Source organism: Rhincodon typus, unplaced genomic scaffold, assembly GCF_021869965.1.
Source record: "Rhincodon typus isolate 14 unplaced genomic scaffold, sRhiTyp1.1 hic_rhity00002863, whole genome shotgun sequence".
Lineage (NCBI taxonomy): Eukaryota > Metazoa > Chordata > Chondrichthyes > Orectolobiformes > Rhincodontidae > Rhincodon > Rhincodon typus.
Genome location: NW_025968501.1, coordinates 12,367 through 24,500, shown reverse-complemented (window position 1 = coordinate 24,500; position 12,134 = coordinate 12,367). Strand labels below are relative to the sequence as shown.

The 12,134-nt window shown below is 42.6% G+C and overlaps 2 protein-coding genes across 2 annotated transcripts in view; one reads left to right on the top strand and one right to left on the bottom strand.

Annotated features, from left to right (window-relative positions):
• Window positions 1-1,448: 1,448 nt before the first annotated feature.
• LOC125481622 (NACHT, LRR and PYD domains-containing protein 3-like) lies at window positions 1,449-11,906 on the top strand. Its single transcript, XM_048593434.1, is given in 6 exon segments — window positions 1,449-1,536; window positions 5,476-5,642; window positions 7,497-7,668; window positions 7,772-7,837; window positions 9,912-10,355; window positions 10,358-11,906. Coding segments are annotated over 6 exon segments (2,154 nt in total). The 5' UTR covers window positions 1,449-1,526; the 3' UTR covers window positions 11,653-11,906.
• Window positions 11,762-12,134, bottom strand: part of LOC109932843 (NACHT, LRR and PYD domains-containing protein 3-like) — an 11,853-nt gene continuing 11,480 nt past the window's right edge. The window contains 1 exon segment of the mRNA XM_048593433.1: window positions 11,762-11,861. Coding sequence (XP_048449390.1) covers window positions 11,762-11,861 — 100 coding nt within the window.

The window sequence follows — 12,134 nt, the reverse complement described above, 5'->3', positions numbered from 1 at the left end:
GCTCAGTCAGTGCATATTTAGTGTGTTTGTTATGCAGCCTGTGCTATTGTTTGATATGGAGTTTAATGGTTTGTATTCACCAGCCTTGTATCTCATTTCTCACGACATCTTGTTGTCTCCTGACCTGCTCTCCTGATCTCTTCCTTCAATGACTGCTGGTCCCACAGCTGAGTGGTGAGATCTGTCAGCTCGTGACATGATAGACTATAGTTGTGTGCAGTTCCTCTGTGCTGATGGCCTACAGCAAGCCTTCTGGTTTGTCTAGGTTTCAGTTGCTGGATCTATTTTGGGTCCGACCTGCTTAGCATCGTGGTAGTGCACATTGGAGATGTCCCCAAAGTGAAGACAGGACTTTGTCTCCACTTGCTAGTTCCTAGATTTGAGTAGAGGTCCATGCAGGGTTGACTGGGCAGTTTATCATTATCTCTGGGGTCCAAGTCAATGTTTAGTGATCCATCCAATTTTTTGTTTTTAATTACTCTAGAATAGTTGTTTTATGTGACTGAGTGTTGTGTTCAGCCACTTCAGAGCCAGTTAACAGTCTCCCACATTGCAGTGCCTCTGGAATTCCCTGTGGAATATTATGTGTCAGGAATAAGTCTGGCTTTACCTTGCACTGCGTGCCAGTGAACACTCAGTCTCGAGTCTGGGCTGATGGGAGCCTATCTGGAATTGGGTTGTGGAGACCAGTGGGACTGACAGGATTTCACAAGGCAGTTGTCAATGTCACAGATGAGGAAGTGATGGCCTCGTGGCATTATCGCTAGACTGTTAATCCAGATCCCCCAGATTATGTCTTGGGTATCTGGGTTTGAAACTCGCGGTGGCAATTCAATATAAATCTGGAATTAAGAGTCTGAATGATGACCTTGAAACGTTATTGTTTATAGAGTCATACAGTATAGAAACAGACCCTTTGGTCGAACTAATCCATGCCGAACATAATCCCAAACTAAACTGGTCCCACCTGCCTGCTCCTGGCCCATATCCCTCCAAACCTTTCCTATTCATGTACTTATAATGTCTTTTAAATGTTGTAACTGTACCCACATGCACCACCTCCTCAGGAACTTCATTCCACACATGAACCACCCTCTGTGTGAAAAAAAAAATACCAGAAAGACCAATCTGGTTCTTTGATGTCCTTCAGGGAATGGAACTGCTATCCTCACCTGGTCTGGTCTACACATGACTGCAGGCCCACAGCAATGTGGTTAAATCTTAACTGTTATCAGGATAGTTAGGGATGGGCAATAAATGCTGGTCTAGCCAATGATGCCCACATTCTGTAAATGAATACAAAACAAAAACGATCTGCAGTGTTCCGCGTAAGTTTCAATGATTTACTGATAGGGGAAATAAGGGAATGTTGTTCTGTTTAACAAGCAATGTTCGCCTCACTGCAATATTCTCTTTCTACCCCTCCTTCTGAATATATATTTCTCACAGAATCAGGGAACACCTGTCACCAGCATTGCTGAAGGATTAAACAGGGAAGAAGATCCAACTTCCCACAAAGTGTTACAATGGACACAGGTGGGTTCACAAGCTGCTGTAACATATCATTTTTGTCTTGAAACAGGCCCCTGAACGCACACAAGAATCTGCAGCTCAGATAGGAAGAGGGAACAAGATGGGCAGTGTAGAAAGAGGGAAGTGTGGAACCAGCTTTGGCCTTCACTCTGGAAAAGGAGAACATAGTTCCAGAATTCAAGAAAAGGGGCTGTGAGGAACTTGCACCGTTTGACCAAGGAAGGCTCTGTCGAGCTTGAAGACAGACAAAGGATGAATTGCATCCCAGGCTGCTGTTGGAGGCGAGGTAGAAAATTGCAGGGGCTCTGAAACAAATTTTTAAATCCTCTCTGGCCACAGGGGATGTGCCAGAGGACTGGTGGACAGCTAATGCGGTTTCACTTCTCAAGAAGGGTGGTAGAAATAAACCAGGAAATGAAAGACTGTTGAGTCTCGTGTCAGTGGTAGGAAACTATTGGAGAAAACTCTGAAGGAGAGAATTAATATCCACTTGGAAAGGCATAGATTAACTTGGGATGGTCAGCATGGCTTTGACAGAGGGAGGTCGTGCCTAACAAATCTGTTAGAATTTTTGGAAAATGTGATTGTGTGTGGATGAGGGAAGTTCAGTTGATGCAGATTCTATGGATTTTAGCAAAACTTTTGACAAGGTCCCACATGGGAGACTGATTGAGAAGGTTCAACGACATGGAATTGAGGGAAACTTGTCGAGATGGATCAGAAACTCGCTCAGCGATAGGACACAAAGGGTAGTGGTAGGAAGCTGTTTAAGTGGCTGGAGGCTGGTGTCTGGCGGTGTACCACAAGGTTCAGTACTGGGACTCTTATTGTGTATTGTATACATAAATGATTTAGATGAAAGTGTGGGGGCGAAATATTAAGCAAATTTTCAGACGACACCAAGATTAGTAGAGTGGTTAGTAGCAAAGAAGGTAGTTGTAGGTTGCAGGAAGAGATGCATGGGTCGGTCAGATGGGCAGAGGATTTATCCCTGATAAGTGCGAGGTGATGCACTTTGGAAGAAACAAGATGAGGGAGTATTTAATGAATGGCAGGACCCTGGATAGCTTAGAGGAACAGAGGGATCTTGGGGTAATTATTGACAGATCTCTGAAGTCAGCAGAGGAGTTGGTTAACCAACGATGGTTAAAAAGGCATATAGGACACTTGCTTTCATCAGTTGTGGCATAGAGTATAAGAGCAGGGAGTTAATGGTGGAGTTATACAGGGCGTTAGTTAGGGCACAGCTGAAATAATGTGTGCTGTTCTGGTTCCCTCACTAAAGGAAGGATGAGATAGCACTCGAGAGGGTGTAGAGGTTCACCAGGATATTGCCTGAGGTTGAGCAACTGAGCTATGAGAGTCTGGATAGGCTTGGATTATTTTCTTTAGAGCAGCAAAGACTGAGGCAGTGGGGGGGGGCATGATTGAAGTGTATAAGTTTATGAGGGGCATGGACAGGGTGAATAGAGAGCAGCTGTTCCTCTTGGTTGAGGGGGTCAATCACAAGGTGTTGTAGTTTTAGGATAAGGGGAAGGAGGTTCGAACGGAATTTGAGAAAAGGACGTTTTCACTCAGAGGGTGGTGGCAATCTCGAATGCACTGACTGGGAAGGTACAACCTTTAAAAAAAATTTGGATGAGCGCTTGAAATATCATAACATTCAGGGATATGGGACAATTGCAGGAAATTGGGATTAACGCACCCTTAGTGGTAGTTGTGTTGGTATAGACTCGATGGGACCAAGGGACTTTTCTGCCCTGTATGACTCTGTGACTGTATCAAGGACTATCACAGTGACAGGCAGAGGGAGCTCCTGAGTACTGGAACTGTCCAACTGGTAACTGGTATGGGGACTGGAAGGTGGATAGAGATAGTGATTCTTCCTGAACAACAGTGAGACGTCAAGGAGGCCACCCTGAGTGAGACATCGGCGAGAAGGACCAAGGAACAAGGAAAAGGAAACTAGTTGGAAATTCTATATGCAGGAGATTAGAAGGAGTCTTAGAGAGACATGAGCTGTGACCATGTCATGAAGGGTAAGTCACCCCTCTTGTACCAAAGGAAAGAACATTGTGTTTATAGAAGGAATATACTAATTGAGCACAAGATGTAATAGACAAGGCTTCGGTGTTGATGAATTCTGGACCATTTTGCACTGGTGTGTTTGAGGAAGGGAATATAAGGCAGGTCAATGCATGGTTAAGGCCTTGAGCAGGAGGGAAGTGTTCTTGTGTAACTGAAGTAAGTTCAGACGTAAGGGAAAGGTCAGCTTGGATTTTTATAAATCTTTCATGGGATGTTGGCACCATTGTCCATCTCTAATTGTCCTCAAACTGAGTGACTTGCTTGGCCAATTCAGTGGGCGTTTCCAATTTGACCACATGACTGTCGGTGTGGAGTCACATGCAGGCCAGACTGGTTAAAGAAGTCTTGGCTTTCCTCAGGCATGAGTGGATGAGATGGGTTTTTACAACAGCGAGTGATAGTTTCTGGTCTCGGTTTTAAATTCCAGCTCCCCAACTCATGAATTGAACTTAGATGCCACCAGCTGCTGTGTCCCAGCATTTTAGCTTGGGCCCAGTGACAGTATGATCACTCCATGAACTGGACCAATCCACCACCAGCAATGACTTTGAATCAGTTGGCAGAGTGTCAGCCAATGTGATTGGAGGTTTTGAAGTATCCAGGTCTTAGTATAGATCAGGCAGTTCATAAAGCAATTGGAGATGAAACTGTTGGTTTGGTAGGAAGTTCCGTGATTTTGACCCTGCGCTGAAGGCAAGATAATATTTGCATAAGTCTGGAAGGTGTATGAATTGGAGGGGAACATATCTCAATGACATTCCCATCTACCTTTTTTAGTTGGTCTTCCAGATGGTGTGATATATTAGCTGTAAGACAGTGTTTAGATCTCCATGGGATTCATTGGAACAGACTCTAATTATCACTATTTCAGCAGAGTGAAAAATTATGACAGAATTTCACTGTTGGTAAACACTGAGTGAGAGTTCAGTTGTTATATTTCAATACAAACTGTGGAGACAGCTAGAAGATGGGAACGTGTGATGGACAAGGAATAGAGACCAATTGAATCCCTTTATTTTCTTCACCTTCTGTCCACAAACAGTGGTTTAGTTTTGAACGAGCTGTGGTGAATTTCCCTGATGTTGGTTATCAAAGGATAATGGTGGAGTTGGGTCGGGGGGAAGCGGGTGAGCAGGGGGTGCTCAATGATGAGGTATTCTGGTTTCAGTAGGAGTTTCTGCCCCCATCTAGTCAAATCCATTGACCACATGCTTGGAGATGGAGAGTTGTTTTCAGCATCTCTGTCAGAAAGATGTACTTTGAGATGTCTGACCTGTTAGCAGCCAGGCTCAGAGACCGGAAATCTGCATTTTCTTTGTTTCAACACTTTCACTGTCTCCACACGAGTTTAGTCTAGTTGTGTCTCTCTGCAGTCCACTGTTAGAATTTATGGCCAAGGTATAAATCATTGTGATGTGCGGCAGACGTTTTAAAGGTCCAACAAAGTTGATCTTTCTGAATGAAAGGAGAGTTTTGTTTTTTAAAAAAAATGTGTGGACAAGTTACAAGGAGACATCATATTTCTTGATGCGTTTTGAAAGGTATTCAGGGATGACTGTTTGGACAAAGAGAATGCTGTGTGAGGAAGCTCAGGAATTTATATTTTAAGGTCAAATCAGTGAAATTTAGCAATGTACGAGGTGATCAGAGGAGGCTGTTACAGGTGAGATAAAGGTAAGTAATGTTTGACAAATATGGTTAATTTTGAAGAATTGGGACAGGTAGATTGTACAGGTTTGAAGACTGTGCTTGATAATGCGGTTTACACATATATTAAGTTAGTCAGTATAAAAGGGATTACAGCCAACTGATTAGAAATGTGATAATATGTTTTATTTTTATTTGCGCTTACAGATCCAGACTCCACAATCACTAAATTCTTGACAGAGTGTCAGAGCTACCAGCTATTCCAACTGACGAAATTCTACTGGGACAGAATTGAACAGGCAGTTGTAGAAGGGGTGGATGGCGTCAGCTCATTGTTAACATATCAGAAGATTTTCAGTGGAAAAGAACATTCGGTAAGTCGGGGGAACATAGAATGAGTTCCAAATATAGATATAAATCCCAACATTTACAGAATAACAACAAAGGAAATACTGAATGAAGAAAAAGACCAAAGTAGTGTGTTCCAACATCCTGACAGTCTCACGCTGTAATAATATTGGAGATATTAATGAATCACAGTCATCAGTTCATTTACAACAAACACGGACATGCAGTGAGAAAAGCACCAGCAGTTCAGTGCTTTCAGGACCACAAACAAGAAGTCACGAGTGTCTCCTAAATCTGTTACATATGTCATAAGAACAAGTCGGCTTTCACAGCTTCAACAAGATCTTCAACATTTTACAGTAGAAAATAGGACAGATTTTCCAATATTTATATGTTTTCATTTACTTCCACTTAAACTGATCTTTTTGTTTCATTTTTAAATTTTTGGCCTATTTTCTCTGATGCATGCTGGTGTGTTTAAAAAGTTCAAAGTTGAATTTCATACCATCCCTACAGTGTGGAAACAGGCCCTTCAGCCCAACAAATCCACACTGACCCTCAGAGTATCCCACCGACAGCTATAACACCTAATCCACACATCCCTGAACACAACAGGCAATTTAGCATGGCCAATCCACCTAGCCTGCACAACTTTGGACTGTGGGAGGAAAACCCATGCAGACACAGGAAGAATGTGCAAACCTCACACAGGCAGTCACCTGAGGGGGAAGTGAACCCAGGCCTCTTGAGCTGTGAGGCAGCAGTGCTAACCACTGAGCTACCATGCCACCCCTTTTCTGCCAGGCTTCCTTGAGGCTTCAAGGCTTAGTCTTGTTTCTTACAAGCTAACCAGTGATTTTGCAAAATTAACTTTTTAAACAGGCCTTGCTCTCAGTTTAAATTGCAATTCAGTTTTGACATCTGAACTGACTGTTCCCATTCATCCCATTTCGCACACGAATGGGCACGTGCAGAGACAGAGGACCCACAACAAATGTGCACTTCCATCGCGAGTCAAGTAACACAGGGAGAATGATATTGAGCTCCACAAACTATAGAACAAGCACGTGCAGATCCGGATAGACATTTTCTTAGCAACTTTAAAATCTTGCACCGCTGGAAATCTGTGTCCCCTCAGAATTTGTGCACTTTCTCATATCTCCCTACCTTCACCTGATCAGTGGTCGCTGAGCTTGGATCAGGTTCAGTGTGGCAGAGGGTAAACCAGAGGTAGTCGTGCTGTGGAGTGAGAAAGGAAGACGGTAATGTTGTCCGTTATTGCAGAAAGTGATCTGTTGACAACTCTGTGCTGTGACCATTACTTCCCACTCGTCAACCCAATCCAGGGCTTACTGCAACGTGGTTGAAAACAGTGGGTCCCAGGGCACAATTCTAAGAAACTGATACAGTGATGGGTTTGGAGCTGAAATAATTGTCCTCCTATGCAATGGCTGTATGCCTTTGCACAAGGTACGAGGCCAACAAGCAAAGTGTTTTCCAGAAAAAAAAAGCTCATTATCCTGAGCCATAATTTTGAATGATGAACAGGTTAAGCTCGAGGGGCTGAATGGGTGACTTCTGTACTTCACTGTTTTGCTCCTGATCAGAATGGATCAATAGTTGGCCCAGTAAGTGCTTGCTGTCCTGAGGCACAGTTCATGGACAGACCATGCTTCAAGGGCGAAATAGCCTATTTCGGATCCCATCTTTCCAGAAGATGTTTATCATTGACTCATCCATATTCACTCGGGATCAGGATATGGTGCAGTGACTGTTTTCCAGGCTCAGAACAACTGGGGAATCCCATTTCTAAGGAGATCCTTTCCTTCTCATTCACAGTGTTTATGTTTCACTCCACTATTAATGATTATTCTTTACAGGCAATCGTCGAGCTTGCGAGAAGGGGAAACCGAGCGGACATTTCCAAACTTCTCCTAAGCCTGGTGATGGAGAAAGGCTCTCAGGCCCAAAGAGTGATGTGGGAATCCTTTGTAAAAATGCGCCATAGGTTACCAAAGTTGGATAAAATACTGAAAGAAATACAAGAACGTGGTACAGTAAAGTCTCACACTATTTAATTTCAGATTGGAGCATTTCATATTTCGCTGTAGTATTACACAGATCTGAATTAATGAAATCTAAATAATCTGCACAGGTAGTAATCCAATTCATTATATGGATATTGTCCGAAGTTTATCCGAAACACCCAGTCATCTGAAAGGTAATTAACAAACCATTTTATTTCAATTCTGTAAAAGAGAATGGATGACTTTAGCCATTTATTTGGAGTTTTATAATCTGATAATCAAAAGTTCAGAAGCTGGGAAACACAATTCTAATTTATTGGATCATCCTTCAAATCTCAACTATTTTGCGTAGATTCAACTTAGAATTCATACAGTTTCTCCTGTAAATGTGTGGGAGTCGAATTATGTCATCAAAGGAACCTGCTGATCATTGTTATGTATGAATTTTAGACAGAGGATCCCGATAGCATGTGGAACCCTGTCCACTCTTGGCATTTGAAGATAACAACGCTTTGAGTCAGGCATATTTGATTATGTCCTTTCGATAAATTTGGAAAGTTCAAGGCTGAATTTCTGCCAGACTTCCTTGAGGCTTCAAGGCTTAGTCTTGTTACTTACAAGCTAACCAGTGATTTTGCAAAAATAACTATTTTCAAATTTACTCATGGGATGTGGGCGTCTCTAGCCAGGCCAGCATTTATTGCTGATGCCTGAGGGTAGTTAAGAGTCAACCACATTGCTGTGGGTCTGCAGTCACATGCAGACCAGACAAGGTAAGGATAACAAATTTCCTTCCCTATTCCATGTGATCTAACCCTGTCAGATGTATATATGAATAGGAAGAGTTAAGAGGGATATGGGCCCAGATGTAAGCAAAAGGGGCCAGATTAATTTAGTATATTTGGTCAGCATGGACAAGTCAGACCAAAGGGTCTATTTCTGTGCTGTACATCTCTGTGACTCTCGTGAACTGGATGAGTTTTTTTTCTCCCCCCAACAATTGAGAATGGATTCATGGTTGCCATTAGTCTTAATTCCATGTTCTTTATTGAATTCATAACTGCCATGGTGGGACTTGAACCCAGGTCCCCAGTACTTCAGCTGAATTGCTGGATGAACGGTCCAGCGATAATACCACTAGGTCATTGCCTCCCGAAGTTGACATTAGGTCTGTGCCATGGAAGCTGGCCATTCAGCTCAAATGTTTTCGCATATCCTCTCTACCCTGTGTTGCTGTAAGCCTTCTGTTTGTTTAGCCAGCTTTCATCCATGTATTCATCTGAGCGATTCCTTTCAAAGTAAGGTCCACATTCTAAATCTGCGTAGGGTAAAGATGTTTCATCTGTATTACTTTCTGGGTTGGTTAGCGACCATCTTTATTTTTAAATGAAAACCTCTGCTCACCTCCACATTGCATCTACTCTGTCCATCAATCATATTCATGATATGAAATACCTTTATTATGTGAACCTCGCCCTTATCTCTCCTGGAGTCAGATGAGTCCGAGGTGTACAAAATGATCAGAGGTATAGATAGAGTGGACAGCCAGAGACTTTTTCCCAGGGTGGAGGTAGCTATTACGAGGGGGCATAGTTTTAAAGTGAGTGCAGGTAGATATAGGGGAGATGTCAGAGGTAGGTTCTTTACTCAGAGCGGCGTGGAATGCATTGCCAGAGAGGGTAGTGGAGTCAGCCTCATTAGGGGCATTTAAGTGGCTATTAGATAGGCATATGGATGATAGTATAAGGTAGCGGTGGAGGTTAGATAGACCTTAGGTTGAGGGTAAAAGTTCGGCACAACATCATGGGCCGAAGCACCTGTACTGTGCTGTACTGTTCGATGTTCTATGTTTTATGTTCTATTCAGTCTTCCTTGATAATGATAACCTTCCACTTCTGTTAGCATTTTTTGAACCCTATCTCTTTCACTTTGATTATGTGGAAACATAACGTTGCTGTAATGTGGTGTAATTTAAAAAAAAATCTAATCATGTATTAACCATTGGAGGGAAATTATCACCTTTGTAGAAATCTCCATGTTCAGTAATTACCAAAACTAAAAGAATTTGTATCATTTTTCTCAACCGTTCTTCAATTTCAAGTGACGTTTTCATGAACTGAGTTTGAATTTCTACACAAACCTATACTGAATCTGTGCACTAAATGCAACATTTCACTGTCTAATGTAAGCAAATTGAGACATTTTTATTTTACTTTGACGTTAATATAAGTAACATTGAGAACCGCTTTCCATCTGTTCTAATTGAAGGTGTACAGCAGAAACACAAGGAGACGCTCCGGGTGCAAACTGAAACACTGAGAGTGAACACTGTCCTAATAAAGGAGAAAGTGAAGGTTTTCCAGCTGCTTGATCGATACATTGAGCTAACGGTCATTTCTACTGTTCGAGAACGGACACTCGTAGAAAATGAACTGCTGGCAAGAGGCCGAGACCACGAAGAGTGGAGAGAGAAACATCTCCGTCATGAACTGGAAAAAATCCAAAGTGATCAACTGTTCCACAGCAGCTTTTCTCACAGAAAGTCTAACTCTGGTAGCTCTGCAGCAGTGAGCGGAGTCCCAGGGATTGGAAAAACGACAATGGTACAAAAGATTGTTTATGACTGGGCCACTGGGAAAATATCCCCAGAATTTCAATTTGTTTTCAATTTTAATTTCCGGGATTTAAACTCTATTAACAGTCGAGTAAACCTGAGAATATGATACTGGATCAGTATCCTTACTTTGGGAATGTTCTGGGAGAGCTGTGGAAGAACCCAGAGGGTTTGCTGTTTATATTTGATGGTTTGAATGAATTCAAAGACAATATTGATTTTTCTGACAGTCGGAGAAATGCAGAGCCTCAGTCCATGTACACTGATCCTGAATGCTGGTGTGAAGTGTCTGACATTGTGTACAGCTTAATTCAGCACAAGCTGCTCCCAGGATGTTCAGTGTTAGTGACCAGCCGTCCCACTGCATTCCATTTATTGGAAAAGGCTGAGATCAGCGTCTGGGCTGAAATCCTGGGATTTGTTGGTGACGAACGGAAGGAATATTTCAACAGGTTTTTTCAGGATCAGACAGTGGCAGCAGCTGTTTTCAAACACGTGGAGGAGAACGACATCCTGTACACTATGTGCTACAACCCTTCGTACTGCTGGATCCTTGGGCTGTCGCTGGGTCCGTTCTTCACACAAAAAGACAGGAGACAGCAGCAAGTTCCCAAGACCATCACCCAGCTCTATTCCTACTATATTTACAACATTCTGAAAAATCATGGCCGAGAGATTGAAGACCCACGCAACGTGTTTCTGAAGCTTGGTGAGATGGCGTTCGCAGGAGTCTGTGAGAGGAGGATTGTGTTTAGAAATGGACATCTGGTCCAATACAACTTGCGAACCTCCCAGTTCCTGTCTGGGTTCATGATGGAACTTTTGGAGAGAGACAGTTCTGTCCGCAGTGTGGTTTACACATTCCCACATCTGACCATCCAAGAGTTTGTAGCTGCCCTCGCACAATTCCTGATTGCACATCCTAAGAATATCCTGAATCTTCTCTGTGAAGCCCACAGCAAGGATGATGGGAGATTTGAAATATTTCTCCGTTTTGTTGCTGGTCTCTCCTCCCCGCAGGCAGCGCAGCCCCTGGAGAGTTTTCTGGGTCCGTTCTTTCATCAGACAACCCGTGGAGTGATTGAGTGGATGAAGGATACCCTTGTCAGATTGGCTGGAAGAGTAACGACTCTCACTGGGAAAAGAAGCCTCCTGAGGGTGTTGCACTATTTATTTGAGTCTCAGAATAAAACACTGGCTCAGGCCACAGTGGGGTCTGTGGATGTACTCGACTTTGATGAATTGCGACTGACCCCTATTGACTGTGCGGTCCTCTCTCATGTCGTTGGGTTCTGTGATTCAGTAAAAGAGCTCACGCTACAGCAATGCTATATTCAGTGTGAAGGAGTCCAGCGGCTGGCATCCATTCTGCACAAATGCCACGTCTTAAGGTAAATGCATGTTCAGTACTTACATTTGTTGATAAACCACTTTATTGTGCTGCAAAGGAAACAAAGAAAGCACCTTTCTCAGTTCAAACAGTGGAGGCAGAGTCAGAAAATCTTTAGAAGTCAAGACGAGTGTAAAACACTGAGGTGAAAAATAAGAATGATGCCTTTGCTAACCAGTTGTTAGTCTGCTCAGCGGATTCTTGTAGAATTTGACTGTGGAAGCGAGATGAAAAGGAAAAATGTGATATTTATTTGCAAGACGAGAACATAGATATTCTAAGGATTTAAAACACCAATGCTGTGAAAAATAAAGTTTAAAAACAATACTACTAATTTAGAACATCAGTTTTAAGCTGCACAGCTCACGAGAGAAGATGACTGAAGTGTCTTCAGAGATAATACACTGATTCCTTACAAGGAGTGGGAAGTACTTTAAATTGAGATATTTACATAAGATGACTTTTTGTAGTCTAATTATTTATATGG